At 39.7% G+C, this 23,070-nt stretch overlaps 1 protein-coding gene across 2 annotated transcripts in view; it reads right to left on the bottom strand.

Annotated features, from left to right (window-relative positions):
• Positions 1–23,070, bottom strand: part of arl13b (ADP-ribosylation factor-like 13b) — a 71,869-nt gene that overhangs the window by 10,701 nt on the left and 38,098 nt on the right. For both annotated transcript variants that reach the window (XM_073045594.1, XM_073045595.1), the window contains exons 6-8: positions 10,652–10,757; positions 2,528–2,730; positions 320–437 (exon numbers count right to left, since the gene is read on the bottom strand). In XM_073045594.1, the coding sequence (XP_072901695.1) occupies positions 320–437; positions 2,528–2,730; positions 10,652–10,757 (427 nt within the window). The remainder of the gene's footprint in view (positions 1–319; positions 438–2,527; positions 2,731–10,651; positions 10,758–23,070) is intronic.

A 23,070-nucleotide genomic window follows, 5' to 3' on the forward strand; every position in this document is an offset into this window, starting at 1 on the left:
AAAATTACTTTGTATCTGTCTTAAAAATAGAAATAACACAAAAATACTACCAGATAAACTAGAGAACAAGAAGTCAAGTGAGAATAAGAAATGGAAGAAACTGAATAACAAAAAATAAAGTGTCAAAGATGATGTCAGTCTTTACTATAAACCTTTAACTACATTATGCCGCAGACACCACTAGATTAAAATTATCAAATTACATTAACGTTAACTAGAGTTATACATTAGAAGCTGATGTTTATTTTAAAATTGAACACATAATTGGGATACCCTTAAAAGTTAACAAAAGATTTTGAGCAGATGCACCAATACCCACCACAGAAATGACCTTGGATATTGGTTGAAAGGGGTTTGTTTGTGGATCTAGTTCATCACCATCATCTTGATTTAATGGGTGTCCATCTCTTTTAGCGTCTTCTCTTTCTTTCCGTTCTCTGCAAAGACATGAATGTTTAAATAATATCAAGATCCATCAGATAGTAGATACAGAAGCCTGAAGGCACACACTCAGTGATTCAGGAACAGCTTCTTCCCCTCTGTCATCCGATTCCTAAATGGACATTGAAGCTTCGGACACGAACTCACTTTTAAAAAAAAATATACAGTATTTGTTTTTGCATATTTTTAAATAATCTATTCAATATACATAATTGATTTACTTGTTTATTTGCTTTATTTTATTTTTTTTTCTCCATCTCTGCTAGATTATATATTGCATTGACTGCTGCTGCTAAGTTAACAAATTTCACATCACATGCTGGTGATAATAAAACTGATTCTGATTTTTCTGTGAATTGTTTTTGCCTTCAGCAATTAGATTTTGAAAATTAATTTCTCGTAAGTGTTTGTGTTGGCTTTTTACCCATATTTCATTGTCTTCAGTTGTGGGACATAACTGCTCTTGACACGATAGTGTGGAACTAGTCAGTCACTTATAGGCCAGACTGGTAAATATGGCAAATTCAACCCCCCCCCCCCCCACCCTGCTAGAGAGATACTTGTGTGACTGTGATTGCATTTAATAGAATCAATACCTTTTATAATATCAGAATTTTGAGCACTAGGCATTAAAATAAGGATTCTATATGTGACCTAGATTCATGTGAACTGTACATTGGTTATAAAAATAAATTTGTTTCTTTTAAATATTGCTCAATGCATATTATTTACGCAGTACTGTTTGAGCTTTTCCATAATTTTTAGAAATGTAAAGGTTGATCTTTGACCTCTTAATGGACTGGGAACAAAGGGGGCCACCGGGGGCAGCAGACCAAAAGTATCCTGCAGTCCAATTAGCAGAACTGCTTTTAAAGCAAACATAGCATAAACATAGCATTTTCAATATCCTGGCAAATGGTATTGAGTGAGTGTAGAGACAAAACATATGGCTTAATTTCAGAAGCAATATTTAAAGCCTCAATACCAGCAAAACTTTTAAAGGATCTTAAAATCTGGCTGCACCACACAAGGGAAGCAGAATGTGGGTTACAGATGAATCAAGGCTGTCCTAGGATTGATTAACTCTTCACTGGATATGATCCTAGGCACTGCTTGGGCCTCTTGGGGGATTATGCTCATTAAAGATGGTAGGAATTTTACTAGTGACACAAGGGATCATTCACCTTATGACTCCTACATCACATACGGGCAAGAACCGATGATGAAATTATGAAAGGTCACGGGAAGTCAATACCACAGGACCCAGAAAGTTTAGTCATCCTCATCCAAACATGTGAAAAATTCCAACCTCAAAATTGGTAGCCAGCTGGCGATCCTGCCTTTTGTAGTGGACAGGGTGAAGGCACTTGACAAAGTGGTCCCTCAACCTTCATCCAGTTTCTCCGATGCAGGAGAGGCTGCACTGGGAGCACCGGATACAATAGACAGCCCCTGATAGATTAGCAGGTGAAGTGTCGCCGTACCTGGAAGGACTGTTTGAAGGCTTGAATGGTTGTAAGGGAAGTGTACAGCATGTGTCATATTTGTCCCACTTGTAGAAAGAAGTACAATGAGGGAGATCAGTGGGGAGAGACGTGTGTACAGGGGAGACTCTTAGGGAGTAATCTCTACAGAAAGTTGAGGGGTTGGACGAGGAAGGGAAAAATGTGGTTAATGGCAGCATCCCATGGGAAACGGCAGACGTTACTGAGAATGATGTGTGGTATACGGAGCTCCTGGGATGGCAGGTAAGGTCAAAGGGAACCCTATACCTGATATGACAGCAGGAGGATGGAGCAAGTGTAGATGTACAGGAAATGGGCGAGATACAGGTGAAGGCAACATCGAGTGATGGAAGGAAAACCCCATTCTTGGGAAAAAAGAGAAATCTGAGATGTTCTGGAATGGAAAGTCTCACCTTGAGAACAGATATGCCAAAGAGAGAGCAACTGAAAGAAGGGAATGGCAATTTTAAAAATGATAAGCTGGGAAAATTTCAAAGAGCTTGAAAGAAATGTTTCAAAAGTCAATGTTGAAGATTCGAAATTTTTTAAGCAAGGCAAGCATAACTGTTTTTTTCTTTTACCTCTCCTCTCGGATTTTTCGTACTCTTTCTGCACGCTCTCGTTTCTCTTCTTCTTCCTGTGCCTTCTGCACCATTGCATCTTTTTGAACCCGTTCTTGAAGGTTATCATAATCTTTTGCTATGGTAACCAAAAGCCAATTAAGGCCTTTCTTAATTGCTTTGTCCAATGTTTTTCCATATCCCCAAACAGCAGAACATGGTTGCTATTGGTTTAAATAGGAAAAAAAAATTCTCAGTGAACAATTGCTACTTCAGTAAAAAAGGCAACATGCGTTGGGATGCATTTCCCATTTGCATTTAAGCAGACAGAATCTGCAATAGAAAGAGATGATTTGAAGAAACTGCTGTTTCAACATTGTCTGGAGATCAAGTTCCATAACTTCGTGATGTATTTGACAACTGTAAGGTTGACCTAATTATTTATGTTCTTTCACTGCTTTGAAAGCACGAGATCTATGAACTGAATTATCCTTCATTAGTTTCTAGGATTCTGTGATTTACTTTCTAACCAATGTTTTACAAAGCTTAGGATGCACAGTTGTTTAACAATAGTGATTAAGAGGAATTATTAGAACTGTGTAGAAGCCTCTAGGATTTGACTACAACCGGAGGATAATGTACAGTTCCCATAGCTTCAGCATTTATCTTGTGGAGTGTGATTCTGAGGTTTGGTTTCAATAGAATTTGGGGTCTGGAAAACAGATTATTTAAATATACAACTGGGATGGTGGATGTGGAACAATGTTTTTGCTGCTGCAAGTTTGGAAGTAGCAGTACTGGGTGCAAGGGCTGCAAAGGTTAACTATGACACAACAGGCATTCTGCAAACTGACAACATGAATAGCAGCAGGTATATTAAGCATCACACACAAAATGCTGGAGGAACTCAGTATGTCAGGTAGCATCTATGGAAATGAATAAACAGTCAACATAACAGTCAAAATCCTTCTTCAGGACTGTAAAGGAAGGGGAAGACGACAGAATAAAAAGGTAGGGAGGGGAAGGAAGATAGCTAGGATCTGATAGGTGAAGCCACATGCGTAGGAAAGGTAAAGGGCTGGAGAAGAAGGAATCTGATAAGGAGGGGAGAGCAGACCATTGGAGAAATGGATGGAGGAAGGTAGTCGGGGGTGGGGGGGGGGGGGTGGCTAGGCAGGTGAGAAGAGGTAAGGGGGAAAGAAAAATGTTTTTACCAGAAGGAAATGGGTTTTGAGGGGAATGCAGGAAATTGGGACTAGGTGGTAGTGTAGTTGACATGGGCTTGTTGGGCTGAAGAGCCAGTTTCTGTGCTGTATTGCCCTATGACTCCTTAAAAAGGAAGTACTTAGGATGTGTGTGGCAAAGATTCACTGCCGTATGCTGAGAGATCAAGTAAGGAAGGCCTTGGCCATCTACAGCTTGACCTTATTGCAAAGTAACTGCCTAAGTGCTCTAAAGTGCTTGATTAGGGAAGACATTTCCCAATAGCTAGAGTTCAGAACTAAGTGTCAACATTTCAAGAATGGGATTGGACATTTAGGATTGAAGTGAGGAGAAATTTCTTCAATCAGAGGATGCTTTGCAAGTCTCTAACACAGAGGGCTGTAGAGGCTCACTGTATTCAAAAATGAGAATAACGCAATTCTGGATATTTAGATTTCTGCTTGTGGTAGAGGATACATATCCTTGAGGGACCACATAGCCTATTCCCACTTCTTTTTTATATTGAGTTAGCTCATGTTTTTGAATTATATACTCAGTGACCACTTTATTTGGTACCCGTTAATGCAAATATCGAATCAGGTAATCAGATGTCAACAAGTGCATAAAAGCATACAGACATTGTCAAGAGGTTCAGTTGTTCAGAAAAAAACCCATCAGAATGGGGAAGAAATGTGTTCAAAATGACTGACTATGGGATGATTGTTGGTGCCAGATGGGAGTGGTTTGAGTATCTCAGAAACTGCTAATATGGATATTTAAACGCACAACATTCCCTAGAGTTTACAGAGAATGATGCAAAAAACAAAACTAGCGAGCAGCAGTTCTATGGGCAAAAATGTCTTATTAATGAATGAAGTCAGACGAGACTGACCAGACTGGTTCAAGCAGACAGGAAGGCAACAGGTAATTCAAATACCTGTTGCATTACAACAGTGGTGAGAAGAAGAGCATCTCTGAGCACACAGCACATTGAACCTATGGGCTACAACAGCAGAAAACCGTGGCCACTTTATGAGGTACAAGAGGTACCCAATAAGATGACCACTGAGTGTAATATGTGGCTAAGGGAGACAAAATCTTTAGCTTTGAGAATAAATTCTGTTAGTAATTAATATGTATATTTCATAGAAAGAACTTTGATAAGCCATTAAAATAATTTTTTTTAACCACAAAACACAATATAAGAGATACAGCTAAATATAGTTTACCCAAAACTCAATTTTTTATGTTGGGGGAGGGGTTTAAGGGGAGGGGGGATGGGTAACACATATTTTCTTTTTCACACACTTTTATTCTGTAACTATTTGAAAACACAATAAAAAAAGTTTAAAAAAATAAAAAAACTCCGTTTTTTTTGGTATTTACAAATGAGACTTTTTAAGATCTCGATTATGTACATTCCCTATAACCTCAGATAAGAATTTACTAGACGTAATTTTTAGTTTGACACCTTTTCATAATGGTTCAATATCTGAGATTTATGGTATGTTACTGGAGACGAGGAATGTTCCTTTAGTCAGAATTAAGAATCTCTGGGAACAAGATTTACAGACATCAATATCCGAGGAAACTTGGAATTAAATTTTTATACTGGTTAATACTTCATCGCTATATGCTCATCATTCTCTCATACAACTTAAGGTGGTACATAGAGCTCATATGACTAAGGATAAGCTATCTCATTTTTATTCGGATATATCTCCCTACTGTGACTGATGTAATAATGGAAAAGCTGCATTAATTCATATGTTTTGGACTTGTCCAAATCTTGAAAAATATTGGAAGGAAGTTTTTCCAAACTTTTTCCTTACTTTTTAAAGTCAATTTTAAGCCTAACCCTCTGACGACCCTATTCGGTATTGTTGCAGGACAAGATCTTAAACTGAAGGCATCTGATTTACATATATTGGCCTTTAGCTCTCTTACAGCTAGGAGGGCGCTTTTGTTTAAATGGAAAGATGTTTTTCCTCCTACTCATGCTCAATTGTTATGTGACGTTACGTCATGTTTAGATTTAGAGAAGATTCGTTGTTCAATTTCTGAATCTCGTCAAGACTTTCAAACATTGTGGGGACCTTCTCTGAATTATTTTCAAAACCTTCAATTCGTTGAACTCAGATGTTGGCGATTATTAATTTTTATTATATGAGAAGGTATTTTACCTTCTTTTCTCCTTAATTAACAGCTTCCGTCTTGGTAGGGGTTAGATTTGTTTGTAATAAATTAGTATATTTCAATAAAACTATTGATTAACTTACATAAATACAGGGTAATAAGATAGATCAAGCATTTAAAAATCAATCTAACTTTGTCTTAAATATATTTAATGAGGAAACCTTAACTGCTTCCCTGGGCAGAGATTTCCATAGATTCAATCCTCTGTGGAAAAAGCAATTCCTCCTCATCTCAGTCCTTTATCTAATCCCCAAAATATTGAGGCTATAGTCCCCTAGTTCTAGTCCCGCCTACCAATGGAAACAACTTTTCTGCTTCTATCCCTTTCACGATTTTATATTTCTTATAAGATTCCCTCCACTCATTGTACTGAATTCCAGTGAATATAATAGCCCCAGACAACTGCATCTTTACTTATAGGATAACCCCATCATCTTTGGCATTAACCTGGTGAACCTCCTCTGCACCACCTTCAAAACTAGTACAGTCGTCCCTCGGTATCCATGGAGGATTGGTTCTAGAACCCCCTGCGGATACCAAAATCTGCGGATACTCAAGTCCAATATAAAATGCGTAGTATTCGTATATAACCTATGCACATCTTCCGGTATACTATAAATCATCTCTAGATTACTTATAATACCTAATACAATGTAAATGCTATGTAAATAGTTGTTGTACTGTATTGTTTAGGGAATAATGACAAGAATAAAAAGTCTGTACATGTTCAATACAGACACAACCATCGTAGCTCCTCTGGGAATGCTGATGCTGCCTCGGCGTCAGCCGATGCCGATTCTCCCGTGATCTTTAAGTTCTGAGGCTGTAGCGTTTTACATAGCTAGCCAGCCATCCCTTACTAGCCTTAAACTCCTTCCTCTCGCTCACAACACAAGTAGCAAACGAACGAGACACGAGGCGGACCATGCTCAAACAATGAGCATTTGTGAAATGGTGGGAGGCTATAGCAGGGTATCCCTACACATCACTTCATTCACATGGATTCAGTGCAGTGCTTGGAGTGCGGCAAATTCATGTTTTGCTTTTTGGAACTTCCTGGAATTTTTTTTTCCCCCCGAATATTTTCGATCCGCGGTTGGTTGAATCTGCGGATACGGAGGGCCGACTGTATATACTTTCTCAGATACGGAGACCAGAGCCACATGCAGTACCTCAGTAGTACCCTGTATAGTCTTCACCATGGATTGTCACCTTGTCGTGGTGGAGAAGCTGAAGCTTGTGTGGTCCTGAGATCGAGAGCAATGCCGTCTGGAGCTATGCTCCTAGTAGGGTCACCCATGGTGGTAAGGTCGAGGGTGAGGTCCCTGACAAAGAACAATCCAATCAAGACATCAATGGTGGAACAGGCGGACAAAGTTACTTCCAACTCAACGGCTGTGAAGGTGGATGAAGGCTGCAACAAATCCATCAGCTCCAGTCGTCGTAGTTTCCATGCCACTGGAATCAGTTGGTTGATTTGTGAAGTATCGTGTGCTTCTTGGAGTGCAATGTCAAGTACACGGTAAACAAATACATGCACAGGTGTCTTTGCTCTGTGATAGATCAACGGAATGAAGACCATCATCCTCGACCTCGAGGGATAGGCACGACGACGACCCTGTATAGTTGCAGCATGATCTCTCTGCTCTTAAAATCAATTCCTTTTGCAATGAAGGACAACATTGCCTTCATGTTAACCTGTTGCATCTGCAAGCCAATCTTTTATGATTCATATACAAGCACTCCCAAGTCCCTCTGCACATCAGCATGCTACAATCTTTCACCATTAAAAAATCCAATCTTCCAACTTTTCCTTCAAAGTGGGTGACTTTGCATTTACCAGCATTGTACTCCATCTGATCAACTCTTGTCCATTCACTTATCCTATCTATATATCTCTGCAGACTCTTCACATCCTCTGTGCAATTTAGTTTTCCCACTCTATTTAGTTCATCGCCAAACTTAGATACACTGCATTTGGTCCCCTCTTCCAAATGGTTAATGTATATTGTGAACAGTTGCAGGCCCAGCACCAACCCCTGCAGCACACTGTTCCCAGAGATGACTAGCCAGAGAAACCTATTTATCCCAATCTATGTCTCTTATTAGTTAACTAATACTCTATTCTTATGCATTATCTCAACTTCCTAAGTCTTTTCTCCCACATCATATTAAACGCCTCTGAAAATCCAAGAATAGAACATCCACATGTTCCCTTCTATCCACTGCACTTATATCCTCAAAGAACTCCAGTAAGTTTGGCAACCAGGACCTGTGCTTCCTGAATCCTCCCTGTTTCTGCCTGAGGAAACTGCTGCTTATCCAGTCACCTCACCATTTCTTCCTTAGTGACAGCTTAAAGCATTTTGCTGATTACAGATGTTAAGCTAACTGGCCTATAGTTACAAACAACACACACAAAATGTTGGTGGATCACAGCAGGCCAGGCAGCATCTATAAGGAGAAGCGCTGTTGACGTTTCGGGCCAAGACCCTTCGTCTGTGTTCCACCAGCATTTTGTGTGTGTTGTTTGAATTTCCAGCATCTGCAGATTTCCTCGTGTTTGGCCTATAGTTACCTGCCTTTTGCCTATATGCCTTTTTTTTTTAAACAGAAGTGGACATTCAGTGTCTTCCAATCAGCCAGGACCTGCCCAGAGTCCAGATAATTATAGTAAATTGTCACAAACATTTCTACTATAATTTATGCCATTTCTTTCAGTACCCTGGAGTGCATTCCATCAGGACCAGGGGCCTGACCTACTTCTAGGGCCACTAGTTTGTGCAGCACTACCTCTTTAGTAATAGCAATTGTATCAAGGTCTTCACTTGCCATTGCATCCATTATATCTCTCTCTGCCATATTTGACGTGTCCTCCATTGTGAAGAATGACACAATATAGTCATTCAAAGCCTCGGCCATCTCCACATTACCCACTATTAATTTGCCTTCTCATCTTCCAAGGAGCCTACATTCACTTTACATAATTACAAAATAAAAATACTGTTTTAAATTTTACTTTACTCTCATAATCTATCTTCTCTTATTGCTTACTTAGTGGATTTTTTTTTTTAGATACAGCCTGGTAACAGGCCCTTCCAGCCCAAAGAGCCCAAAACATCCAATTAGATTCGTGTGACCAATTAATATATTAACCAGTATGTCTTTGGAACATGGGAGGAAACCCACGAGGTCATGAGGAAGACATACAAACTCCTTCAGACATCGGTGGAACTGAAACCAGATTGCTGGCTCTGTAATAGCATTATGCTAACTGCTACACTATCTACCATTTGGCTCAACCCACCCTAACTGTTCTTGCTTTTAACTAGAATATAATTTTCTTGAGCACTATGAAAAATCTGATTTCCCACATATAGTATGTGCGCACGAACCAATCCACCCTGACTTAGGCATAATACATTGGTTTTAGATTGAAAATAGTTGTTGTGATGCTTCTAGTGTGCTAGTGTGGTGGATAGTGCTTGTTGCTCTCACTTTAGCTTCTACTACTGGCTAGCAGACTTGTACATTCATCTCTCCTTTTTGCAAGTCTCTCCCTGCCAGTATATAGCCTCTCCAACAGCAAGTCTCATGTAGTGCCTTCCCACCGGCGACACACAGAAGCTGAACTCCTTTCAGACTCAGGCTGAACCACAGAAGATAGGGAAAATCTGGCCCCTGCACATGTAGCACATTTGTGAACCAGATCCCCAGCTATGGGTAAATAGCTCCACTACCTTGTGGGCAGCCTCAGCAGAGACGAAGACTATGGAATCCAGAGTGGAGTCCCTAAGGCAGCCGGACGTCATTGAACATCCTTACGGCAGCTCCTGCAGCCAAGCTGGTGGATTACACTGCTGAAGCAGAGAGAGAGAGATGTTGACAACTGGGCATCTCAGGATCTCCATACCTTCCATCCAGGCTTGTGATCTTGATTATCACCCATTATCCTTTGAGACAGTCAGATGCCAACCACAGATTGAACTATTGTACCCTCCAAATGAATGGGAAATTCAATCAAACTGTGTTCACTCTTTCCAAAGGATCCTGAACTATGAGATAGTTAATGTTAACAGGCTCATTAAATGGGACCAGATCTAAGATATATTTTCCCTTGTATGTTTAGTAATATACTATTCAAGAAATCTTAATCTTTCTTTGAGCATTAAAAAATACATTAAGATTTTAATAAAAGATAATAAATACTTCATGCCTGCTTAACCTGGAATTTGAACAAAAATCCATAAGTGAAGGCTGCTGTTGATGTAATTTTTAGAAAGTAACTACTGCCAAATCTTTCTGCACCTTCATGCACCAAAATTAGATGGGAATACAAAATCTGGTCTTATTAGAAATTGAGTTATATTTAAATATTAAAGTAAGCAAATTATTATCAATGTTGACGGTGCAAATTGAGGTATTGTTTCCATTCAAACAATAAGAATGGGAACAAATACTGAGTGCAAATATAGTAGCAGTAACAATTAGCAGCTCAGAAGCACAAATCACAAAGTGTAATAATGAGATCTACATTTGTGAGCTGAGGAGTACAATATAAACCCATAAAAATCATTAGATTAGGGCAACAATATGTTCTCTTTAGACTTTATTACCTTAGTTCAGGAAAGACATTAAGATGATAGAGAGGAAAGAAAAAAGATCACTGTGATAACACAATGGCTTTAACAATGAAGAAGAATGGAAAGAATTTTTATTGAAGTAATTGACTGCACAGGTACTTACAATTTTGCAGAAGCTTTTATTTTCATTGACCAACTTCTCCAATGAAAGCCGCTCTATGATTTCAGCCTCTCGTAAAGCTCCATCACAATCTTGTTTGTTTGCCAATCTAAAATAGACAAAGCATTGATTATATTTCAATTTAACTGCTCATTTCACCAATAGTAATAACATACTTGGTGAATTATCAGACACTTATAAATTAAGATAAATTATCATTTGGGCATTTTCAACTGAACTTCCTGGGATGCTCCAGGCTGATACCATATTTTTCACATTTCTTGAAGGAAGGCTGGTCGTTAAAGGGATTAGACAGTCATTAGTTCATATATAAACTATACAGAGTGTTCCAGCATCCTTAGTTTATCTGTATCATACAATTTAATTCCTTTACTTTGTCTGGTTTGGAGACACTTTTCAATTCCACTAGATATGTATTAGCATTTAAATTAATACTGCATTCATCAGAATTTGATGCATTAAAATGCTGCCTTTATCTTTTTTTCAAAGATTTTAGAGTTACTATTGTCCATATTTAAAATATTCATGAGTATTACTCATTGATGAGAAGAGGCTACATGAACTATGTTCCAATGTTTAAATACAATTTGAAGAGATGGAAATAATTGATTGGCAAAGATTAAAACAGATAACAAGAGAAATCTAAAAGTTAAAGAAACATGAAATGTAAGCAGCATTTATGTTATGAAATTAAACCAATACCAAAATAGTGTTGTGCAGATTACATCTGGTAAATAACACTATTATAGTGGGCAAATTCACCAGCACACAGATACTATCCTGTAGAGATAAAAAAAAACTGCACAGCATTCAGCCAGGGAGTGACTGAATGGCATCCTCAAGTTTCAATACATGATTGTTCAGAACATAATGTATACAAATTCAAAGACTCCTGCTAGATAAAAGCTAAATTATCACATGCTAAAAAGACTAGATTCAAAACTTTTAATAAATAATGCAGATTATATGAGAATATTGGAATGAAGTAAAAGGGAGCAAGGCATGCAGTTTGATAAGCTATGATGTGATTACAATAGAAATGCATTTATCCTGCAGAAACAGATAAAATGAAAACTTGTGGTTAGGGATTAGACTAACCATAGGAAGGAAGTTATGTCTGAGTGTAGACTACAGAACAGCAGGTTGGAAGTTACTGGAAGGGGCAGGGATGGAATGCAATTTGTTCTATGATCAAATTAGGGGTTTGTTCTCCAAAGGTCTATAATTATCTAGAACCATCTCAGAATTCCATTACTTAAACTTGCAATTTGTCTTTTAAATAATGCCTCTATGACTAAGTTCCTAGTCACTAGTCTTTATAATCTTATGTTTGACCCATTGCTGAATTTTCTCTGATTATTTTCCAGAAGTTGTGGAGATTGATGTGCAGGATGCGGAAGCTCAGGGGTGGTAAGCGAGGTTTAAGTTAGGTGTGGGAAATCAAAAGGTTTATAAAACATTTTGTTATTCAGTTTGTCTCCTAAGATGGTGACTGAGAGATCAAGAAAGGGGAGAGCGGTGTCAGAAATGGACCAAGTGAATTTAAGGGCTGGATGGAAGTTGGAGACAAAGTAAATAAAATTGATGAGCTCAGCAGGTGTGCATTCACCAATGTAGTGCCGAAAGAATTGGGAAGCATTACCAGGGAAGGCTTGGAACATGTATTGTTCCACATAGCCAATGAAAAGGCAGGATAGCTAGGACCCATGTGGGTGTTCATGGCTACATCTTGAGTTTGGGCAAAGTGGAAATAGCCAAAAGAGAAACTGTTGAATGTGAGGACCAGCTCTGCCAGATGGTGGTGGAGGGGAACTGGTCAGGTCTGTAGCCAAGAAAGAAGTGGTGAGCGTTAAGGCCTTCTTGGGGTATAGAAATGCATAGGGACTGGACACCTAATGAAAATGAAACAGTCGGGGCTAGGGAATTGACAGTTGTTGAGGAGTTCAAGACCATGTGAAGTGTAAATGAATTCTTATCTATTTTAATGAAAAAGTTCATGGCACTCTCTCAGGCAATATAATTGCAATAATGGAGGGAAGAAACTAATAAAACATATAGAAATGTATATTTGTTTTTCAGCATCCTAGCCTACACTTAGTTTTTTATTTCATGAAAGAGGCAAAGAAAAATCCATAATTCTGTAATCTTTCCCAAGTTAATTTCTACTTTAATCAGATATCTTCTGCAAAATAAAAAATTATGTTTGTCCTTTTCCCTTACTGGTCTACATCCAAGTTCAGCAGAAAAGCTGCATACAGGGAATTTACAAATCAATTATTATAGGAACAATTTCACAATACTGCATTCATTTCCTCAAAATTATGACATAGTATCTTGGACATTCATACCAATTGTAGGAATGTTCCTAATGGCCAAGGATAAATATGGTGATGTAAATTTCTTCAGATATGTTTTGTCGTAATTTAAGGACCAAGCAACAAGTCAAAGGCCCAAAATTGATTACTTTTTTTTCCCTAAATGATTCATGTATAGAATAGCTGGAGCAATCAAGCTGCTTATGACATTATTAATATAGGCAGAATCTAACAAATCAAAAGGCACACTAGAATACAAACTTTCAATCATCACCAATAAAAAAGTTACTATCCACCAAATAGAAAACAATATTTAAAATAATTTCTGCATTAAAATTACTATTTACATTACTATTTAAATTAGTAATACTTATAGAGTCACTACTTCATTGCTCCAGCACCGAGATTCAATCCTAATCCTCGGTGCTATCCCCGTAATTTGTACTTTTTCCCTGCTACCACGTTTGCTCCAGATGCAATGGTTTCCTCCACACGCCAACATTGGTCACTGCAAATTACCCTGGTATGTAGGTGAATGGTAGAATTTGGCATTGGAGTTGATGGTAATGTGGTGACAATAAAGAAAAGAGTTAGCATGAAAGGGATAACATGCTGTCTTGGATCTAGTCCTGTGCAATGAGACAAATAACATCAGCAATCTTGTCGTTGGAGATCCTCTTGGAAACAGTGATCACAATATGACAAGGTTTCTCATACAAATGGAGGGTGTAATAATTCAATCTAAAACGAGTGCATTGTGCCTAAACAAGGGAGACTACAATGGGATGAGGGAGGGATTGGATAGGATAGACTGGGAACACATGCTATATGGTGGGACAGTTGAGGAACAGTGGAAAATCTTCAAAGAGTTTTCACGGTGCTCAACAGAAGTATATTCTAGTTAAAAGCAAGGACAGCAAGGGTGGAGAGAGCCAGCCACTGAGAAAGAAAGGAAGGCATCAAACGAAAAACTTGTGCGTACTGTTATGCCGTTGGCCCCCTCCTTTGTGAAAATCGCAAGAACTCTAGTTAAGGGGGGTCAACTGACCCAAGAGAGAGAGACGTGCGGAAGACCACGTTCTCCCAAGAAGCAGAATAAAGGTGACTTTGACTATTGTCTCATGGAGACCACGTGAAAGGCCCTCGGGCAGGGTGGGCTGGTTGAGAGAGAGATCACAATACCTGCAACTTGATTGACACCTGCGATCCCGTGAAGAAGTATAAAGGAGTGTCTGAGGGGAGGACCCTCAGACGCACCCAGATGCACCAAGGAAACACACGAAGGAGAAACGCTAGAAATCCTGCGACAGCGTTTTAATAAGCTACAGCCGGTGGTGGGGTTCGTGTGCGTCCTTCCCTTGCCTGGGATTGGCGACTTCACCACGGAAGACGGCCTAGCTACAGGGGAAGCCACAGATGAGAGTCCATTCCCCCAACGAGACTTCCGACTACCTCCTACAGGTTGGAAAACCTGTCGGGTAAATGCTTCATGTTCTCTGTCTTTCTAACAAAAGTGCACCAACGCGACACTTCCGCCGGCAACTAAGTGAAACTGCCGTGATCTAAAAGACTTTTAGATATCCAGCGAACGATATAAAATCTACATTACCCCTAGACGACGATCGAGCTTGTGTTTTGAATGATTATTATTACACCGGTGTTTTAGATTGAGTTTTGACGATCTGAATGTTTTGTATTAACCATACGTTTGTGCCCTTGTTGAATAAAACGTTTGAAAATAGTAGCATCCGACTCAGCTGATCCATCTATCTTTGCTGGTAAGTTACCTGGTTACGGGGTTTTCGTAACAGTACAAAGTCACTAAGAGTAGTGGGAAGCTGTGAGATTGGGAAAACTTTAAAAAGCAACAAAGAACCACTAAGTGAGTAATAAAGGGAAGATAAATTATGAAAATAAACTAGTACAAAATATAAAAATGGATAATAAAAGTTTTTATAATTATATAAAGCAGAAAAGGGTGGGCAAAGTGAACGTAGGTCCCTTGAAGGACGAAAAGGGGCAACTGATATTGAGTAATGAGGAAATGTCAAGGCTTTGAAAAACTATTATGTGTCGGTTTTCACAGTGGAGGACATACCTAACATGCTGAAGAGATGATATAGATGTAGTGGGAGGTAGGACCTTGATACAATAGCTATCACTAAAGAGATAATGCTGAGCAAACTTGTGGGCCTGAAGATAAACAAATCCCCTGGTCCTGATGAAATGTATCCCAGGGTATTGAAAGAAATGGCAGAAGCTATAGTTGAGACTTTAGTGATAATTTACCAAAATTCTCTGGACTCAGGGCAGGTCCCAACAGATTGGAAGAAGGTGAACATCACGCCACTGTTCAGAAAAGAATGTAGGCAAAAGGCAGGTAACTATAGGCCAGTTGGTTTAACATCTGTAGTTGGGAAAATGCTTGAAGCTATCATTAATGAAGAAATAGCGAGGTATCTGGAAAGAAATGGATTCATCAGGCGGACACTGTCGATTAGCAAAGGTAGGTTTTTTTTGACAATCTTAGTGGAGTTCTTTGAGGATATAATGAGCGCAGTGGATAGAGAAGAACAGATGGATGTTACTTACTTGAATTTCCAGAAGGCATTCGATAAGGTGCCACATAAAAGACTTATCCACAAGGTAAGGGTGCATAGAGTTGAGGGCAATGTATTAGCATGGATAGAAAATTGGTTAACTAATAATAGAAAGCAGAGAGTTGGGATACATGGATATTTCTCTGGTTGGCAATAAGTGCTGAACTATATGCCGCAGGGGTCAGTGCTGGGCCTGCAATTATTTGCGATATACATTAACGATCTGGAAGAGGGGACTGAGTGCAGTGTATCTAAGTTTGCTGATGACACTGAATTGAGTGGAAAAGCAAATTGTGTAGGGGATACAAAGAGTCTGCAGGGAAATATACAGATTGGTTAAGTGAGTGGGCAAGGATTTGGCAGATGGGGTACTATGTTGTGAGGTCATCCACTTTGGAAGGAAAAATGGAAGATCAGATTATTATTTAAATGGTGAAAGACTGCAGCATGCTGCTCTGCAGAAGGACTTGGGAGTGCTTGTGCATGAATCACAAAAGGTTGGTTTGCAGCTCCAGCAGACTACCAAGAAGCAAATGGAATGTTGGCCTTCATTGCTAGAGGGATTGAATTTAAGAGCAGGGAGGTTATGCTGCAACTGTACAGGGTACTGGTGAGGCACAATCTGGAGTCTTGTATGCAATTCTAGCCTCCTTACTTAAGGAAGGATATACTGGCTTTGGAGGCAGTGCAGAGGAGGTTCACCAGGTTGATTCCAGTGATGAGGGACTTAGACAGGAGAGATTGAGTTGCCTGGGACTGAACTCGATGGAATTCCATAGAATGAGAGATCTTCATATATAATTATGAAAGTAATAGATAGGATAATGGCAGGAAAGTTGTTTCCACTGGTAGGTGAGACTAGACCTAGGGGACATAGCCTCAGGATTCAGGGGAGAAAATTTAGATCAGAAATGCAGACGAACTGCTTTTCTTAAATAATTGAGAATGTGTGGAATTTTCTGCCCAATAAAAAGGCAGGTAGGATGAGTCCGTGGAGTCAGCATGGCTTTGTCAAGGGCAGGTCGGGCCTTACGAGCCTGAATGAATTTTTTGATGATGTGACTAAACATATTGATGAAGGAAGAGCAGTAGATGTAGTGTTTATGGATTTCAGCAAGGCATTTTATAAGGTACCTCATGCAAGGCTTATTGAGAAAGTAAGGAGGCATAGGATCCAAGGGGACTTTGCTTTGTGGATCCAGAACTGGCTTGCACACAGAAGGCAAAGACTAGTTGTAGACGGGTCATATTCTGCATGGAGTTCGGTGACCAGTGGTGTGCCTCAGGGATCTGTTCTGGGACCCCTTCTCTTTGTGATTTTTATAACTGACCTGGATGAATAAGTGGAGGGATGGGTTGGTAAATTTGCTGATGACACAAAGGTTGGGGGTGTTGTGGATAATGTGGAGGGCTGTCAGAGGTTGCAGCAGGACACTGATAGGATGCAAAACTGAAGTGGCAGATGGTGTTAAACTCAGATAAGTCTGAGGTGGTTCATTTTGGTAGGTCAAATATGATGGCAGAATATAACATTAATGGTAAGACTCTTGGATTGGAGGGATCTTGGGGTCCGAGTCCGTAGGACACTCAAAGCCGCTACACAGGTTGACTCTGTGGTTAAGAAAGCATACCGTGCATTGGCCTTCATCAACTGTGGGATTGAGTTTAGGAGCGGAGAGGTAATGTTTCAACTATATAGGACCCTGGTCAGACCCCACTTGGAGTACTGTGCTCAATTCTGGTCGCCTCACTACAGGAAGGGCATGGAAACCATTGCAAGGGTGCAGTGGAGATTTACAAGGATGTTGCCTGGATTGGGGAGCATGCCTTATGAGAATAGGTTGAGTGAACTCGGCCTTTTCTCCTTGGAGCGACAGAGGATGAGAGGTGACTTGATAGAGGTGTACAAGATAATAAGAGGCATTAATTGTGTGGATACTCAGAGGCTTTTTCCCAGGGCTGGAATGGCTAGCATGAGAGGGCACAGTTTTAAGGTGCATGGAAGTAGGTACAGAGGAGATGTCAGGGGTAAGTTGTTTTTACGCAGAGTGGTGAGTGTGTGGAATGGGCTGCTGGCAGTGGAGGCAGATACAATGGGATCTTTTAAGAGACTCCTGGATACGTACATGGAGCTTAGAAAAATAGAGGGCTATGGGTAAGCTTAGGTTGTTCTAAGGTAAGGACATGTTTGGCACAGCTTTGTGGGCCAAAGGGCCTGTATTGTGCTGTAGGTTTTCTATGTTTCTGTTTCTAGATCAGCCATGATTTTGTAAAATGGCAAAGCAGGGTCAACGGGCCAGATGGCCTACTCCTGCTCCTATTTCTTATGTTCTACTGTAAAAATGGATCTTTGATAGGCAGTGTGGACTCTGAGTCAAATGTTCTGTTTCAGTGCTTTATCTCGCCATGACTCCATCCACACAATACTATTTAGCAATACAAATACCTGAAAAAATTAATTCTTGTGCAGTAACATTTCTTGCCAGTACTTAAATGTATAAAATTTGATTATTCCCACAATGGAATATAATTGTAACTTGTTCAAGATGAATTCCAACCATTCTGGAAATATGACCACAGCAGCGGAATTAAGCTATTTGGCCCATGAATATGCTCTGCCATTCAATCATGGCCGATCTATTTTCCCTCTCAACCACATTCTCTTGCCTTCTCCCCATGATCTTTGATGCCTTTTCTAATTAAGAATCTATCAACCCCAGCCTTAAATATTCCCAATGGCTCAGCCTCACAGCCATCTACAGCAATGAGTTCCACAGATTCACCACCCTCTGGCTAAAGAACTTCCGCATCTCCTATTTTGAAGCCGTGCCCCATCATAGACTCTCCCAGTATTAGAAAAAATTCGCTCCACATCCATTTTTTTCCAGGCCTTTCAATATTTGATAAATTTCAATGATATTCTCACTCATTCTTCTAAACTCAGTGATGGCCCAGAACCACCAAATGCTCCTTATATGTTAACTCTTTCAATTCTGGGGTCAATCTCATTAATATCCTCTGGACCCTCTCCAATGACAGCACAAGCTTTTTTAGATAAAGCACCCAAAACTGCTCACAATACTCGAAATATGGTTTGATCAATGTCTTATAAAACTTAGCATGTATGATCAGATACTTCCACCATTAATCAAACAACGTTGATAATAATTTCTGCACAAGACGCATAAGGAATGAGATCACTGCTCATGTTTAAAAGACAATGCTATTCAGGCCAGTCTCAGGCTAAGGGCTACACACAAGTCACATTACTTACTTGCTCTCCTTTGGGCCTTTATACCAAGCTACTGAATGCCCACCTCCTAACCTGCTGATCCAGCTTCTCCAATTCTAGCTCAAATCCTCCCTCTCTACCCTGCCACAGTGGCCTTTGGCCTCAAAGATCCCCAATAACCCCCTCAGCCCATAAATCTAACATCAACTCATCCTTCAACTGCATTATCCCTACCTCTTGAAACTGCCCCCAATCCCCAAACATCCCTCCCCTGCAATTTTCCAGACTCAGATTTTACCCAGTTCTTCCCTATATGTACTCAGTAATGGTACAACTCAGAGAAGGAAAGAACCATCCATGTGCGCTCAGCATTTTTGAGTATCTGGCACTATTCATTTGTGCTGCACCTGGTCTACAAACAAGTGGACACTGAAGCAATGCACAAAATTTCTTCAGCGAGCCAGCAAGTATCTGAATCTTCAGTTGTAAAATGGAGACATTAACAGTGAGGTATGGGGCTAGACGGTGATTAATTGGAGAAGATGACACTGAACATTTTGGACATGGATAGAATTAATGTTCCCATTACAAAAATTACATATATTAATCTAAGCAATTAGGCTTCAAAGGAAATTTTATACACAAATTTAGACATGTTTCTATGAAACAACATATGCATTTTAGCTTTGAGCATAATTTTTAAAAAACCTCTGTTGGCATCTAAGCAGCTGCCCATGCCACGATGAAGCCACCCTCAGGGTGCAGGAGCAACATCTTATATTCCACCTGCATAGCCTCCAACCTGATTGCACGAATATTAACATCTCCTTCCGGCAAAAACACATGTTCCCTCCCCCTCCCCTCTTCTTCTGTCCCCCACTCTGGCCCCTTCCCTGCCCATCACCTCCCCCCCCCCCCCGGGTCCCCTCCTCCTACCCTTCCTCCTATGTCCACCTCTCTCCCATCAGATTCCTTCCTCTCCCACTCTTTACTTTCCCTACCCACCTAGCTTCACCTATCACCTTCTAGCTATCCTTCCCCTCTCCCTACCTTTTTATTTTGTCCACTCCCACCCCCCACTGCCTTTCCCATCCTCAAGAAGGGTCTCAGCCTGAAATGTCAACTGTTCATGCATTTCCATAGATGCTGCCTGACCAGCATTTTGTGTGTGTTGCTTTGGATTTACAGCATCTGCAGAACTTATTGTGTTTAAGATTCATGGCAAGTTGGTGCAAAACATTTTTTGTGCATAAAGCTGGTGGACATTTAAATAGAAAGAAAAAAGAAATTAGCTTTATTTGTCACATGTACAAGAAAATATTGAAACAGACAGTGAAGTGTATTGGCTGCATCAAATAAAATCAGCAAGGATTGTGCTACGCCGCCCAAAAGCATCATCATGCTTCTCTAAAACACTGATTTTATTCGAATTTCACATTCAAGTAATTTTGAAATATGCAATAGAATATAATTTTCTCTTACATCAAACACTGTACATTATATAGACAATTCATCTTTAGAACAAGGTAGGAAATTAAGATGTCTCAGGGCTGTTCTTACATTTTGATTCTTATTAAAATATTGTTGCATCCAACAGTTTAATTTTAGATTAGCCTATAATTGTAATTTTCTTTGCATTTTAACAATTAAAGTACAAGTATAATTCTAGAAAGCTCTGTATGTTTCTTTGCTCTGAAATTACATAAGTGCAGACTCATTGGTTAACATGGCACTACCAGTATTGAATAGCTGCTTTCTAATTGGTTAAATCTTATCTATAGATTTAAACGGATTTTTCCTTATCTGAGGTATAAAACAGCTGAACACAAAGCAGCACCATCTTAAACTTCTTAGCATCTTAGTCTTCTTGACTTCAAGCCTTCTGCTACTCGCTCCCGCTCCTGTTTCTATCAACGCTTAATAAAATGATCGTGAAGGAACAAGTTTTGCCCCGATTTTCTAACTTCTGAAAGAACCTTGGATTTAAACATCAAAATCCAACAAATGGCGAAGTCAGCAGCATGGTTGTGGAGATTCAGAACTTGCGACAATCAAAACCAAAAGTGTAATTGTCAGCGCCTAAATAAAAAGGGTAAGGATTTCCTCTTTATGTTCCAAATTATCTGAGAGAAAATTAGTTCTGATTTCAACATCATCGGATGGGAATTAGGAGTGAGGACTGCTATGCCTCTCTTTTAAAGAAATGCAACTCGGTAGAGCCACATGCAAAACTGGTAGAGTGTGGATTAAATATGCAAGCCAGTACCCTGTCTAAAATGAAATTTATACAAGCAGTGGAGCACGGATAAACAGATAATAAATTTGCGCAGGCCAACTGAGTGCATAAGAGAATTTATATACTTGCAAGCTGGCAGAGTATTAAGGGGAAAAAAGATACATTTGGGTTGCAGGACAACTTATTAAAATGTTGGCTGTAATACTATAAATACTTCAAGATCACTAAATAATAAAAAGTGCGTACAAATTAAGATCGAATTAAAGCAACGTCCAAAGTGGAAAAACCAACTGCAGAATCTCCAGTTACATGGGAACAGATATTTGAGCGTTTGAGCTCCTACTTGAAAAAAACCATACCATTTGATAAGTTTAATGAGAGAAATTGGACGGTATAATCAATGGTGAATCTATTGAAACATAGCTCTTAAATGATACCATGAAAGCACGGGATAAAATCCAGAAAATACCTGCTACTGATTTAGAGATAAAATGTGACTCGAAGGGCTAACAGGACAAGTCTTTTACTAATCAAAAGAAACGCGAACCTTGCTATAAACTACAGAAACAGCATGATAGAGACAGTTATAAAGCATAAAAAGCAAGTCAGTGCATTAACTGAACAATAAAGTAACAATACACTCGTAGGATTTTGTGAATAAAACATCCGAGTCATTTTATGTACTTGAAAGCCGCAGCCGTTTACTTCCATTACAAACAAAACCAAAAGCAGTTGCCTTACACTGACATCATTATGTCAGACACCATCTCTTAAAGTGAACACAACTTAATGAAGGGGTTTGTGAATTATGTAGAATAGTTTCTATTTATGAACAATATGTGCATTTGTCACCATTACATTACCCTGTCGTAGTAATTCAATTGAATTGTATTCTGCCGAGCTCAGAAGCAAAATAAAACAAAATGTAAAAAGTACAGCCACGACCTCAAGTGGGTGGTCCTGCCAGTGATGCTAATGCTAGTGCTCCGCCCTAGAAACACCTACTTCTGAAGCGCCAAGGAATTGAAACTCACATTGACAGTTAAGTCTACCTATACAGCGCCACCATCCACACGCTTGAGAATTACACCTAATATCAGACAGACTCCAGAGACAGTGACACCACCTGAACTCTGAAGAATTACAGTTTGGACATGACAAAATCTCCAGAGCAGCCCTGACCGACTCAACTGAGAATGACAGTGACGGAACAATAACATTGACAGCTATGTCACAGCTTGCTCCAATGAAGACCAAAGGAGGGAAGACACGTAAGACTGAAGATAAAACCAATGTAAATCAATACATTGACAAGTCAGTGGCAGATCCATCAACAATTGCTCAACCACTCAAGTCTGCTGCAGGACAGCAAGTCCTCAGACTCTGAGCTAAGAGCAACTCAGTGTTTGAAACGTTAAAGGTGACATTCTGTACTGCACCTGCATTGTATCCCTGATATAGGTAAACATTTACCCTGTATATCAACAAGAAACACATGATGGCAGTCTCAACTCAGAACATGGAGACTGACAGTGTCCTGTTGGTTGTTATTCCGTCAAAGATCTGATTCTGTACACCGATGATTAAGTGCGTGCCTCCACATACCCCAAAACAGATTCAACTCCAACATCTCCCAACCACTGAAGTCAGGCTAACTGGCCTATAATTCCCTTTCTTCTGCCTCCCTCCCTTCTTGGAAGAGTGGGGTGACATTTGCAATTTTCAATCCTCCAGAACAATGTCAGAATATAGTGATTCTTGAAATATCATCAATAATGCCTCCACAATCTCTTCAACAACATTTTTCAGAACCCTCAGGTGTAGTCCATCTGGTCCAAGTGACTCAACTAGCTTTAGATCTTTCAGCTTCCCAAGCACCTTCTCCCTAGTAATAGCAACCGCACTCACTTTTGCTCTGACACTCTCAAACTTCTGGCATATTGCTAGTGTCTTCTCATAGTGAACACTGATGCAAAGTACTCATTCAGTTTGTCCTCGTCCCCCGTTACTACATCTCC

The sequence above is a fragment of the Hemitrygon akajei genome, chromosome 5, assembly GCF_048418815.1.
Source record: "Hemitrygon akajei chromosome 5, sHemAka1.3, whole genome shotgun sequence".
Classification (NCBI taxonomy): domain Eukaryota; kingdom Metazoa; phylum Chordata; class Chondrichthyes; order Myliobatiformes; family Dasyatidae; genus Hemitrygon; species Hemitrygon akajei.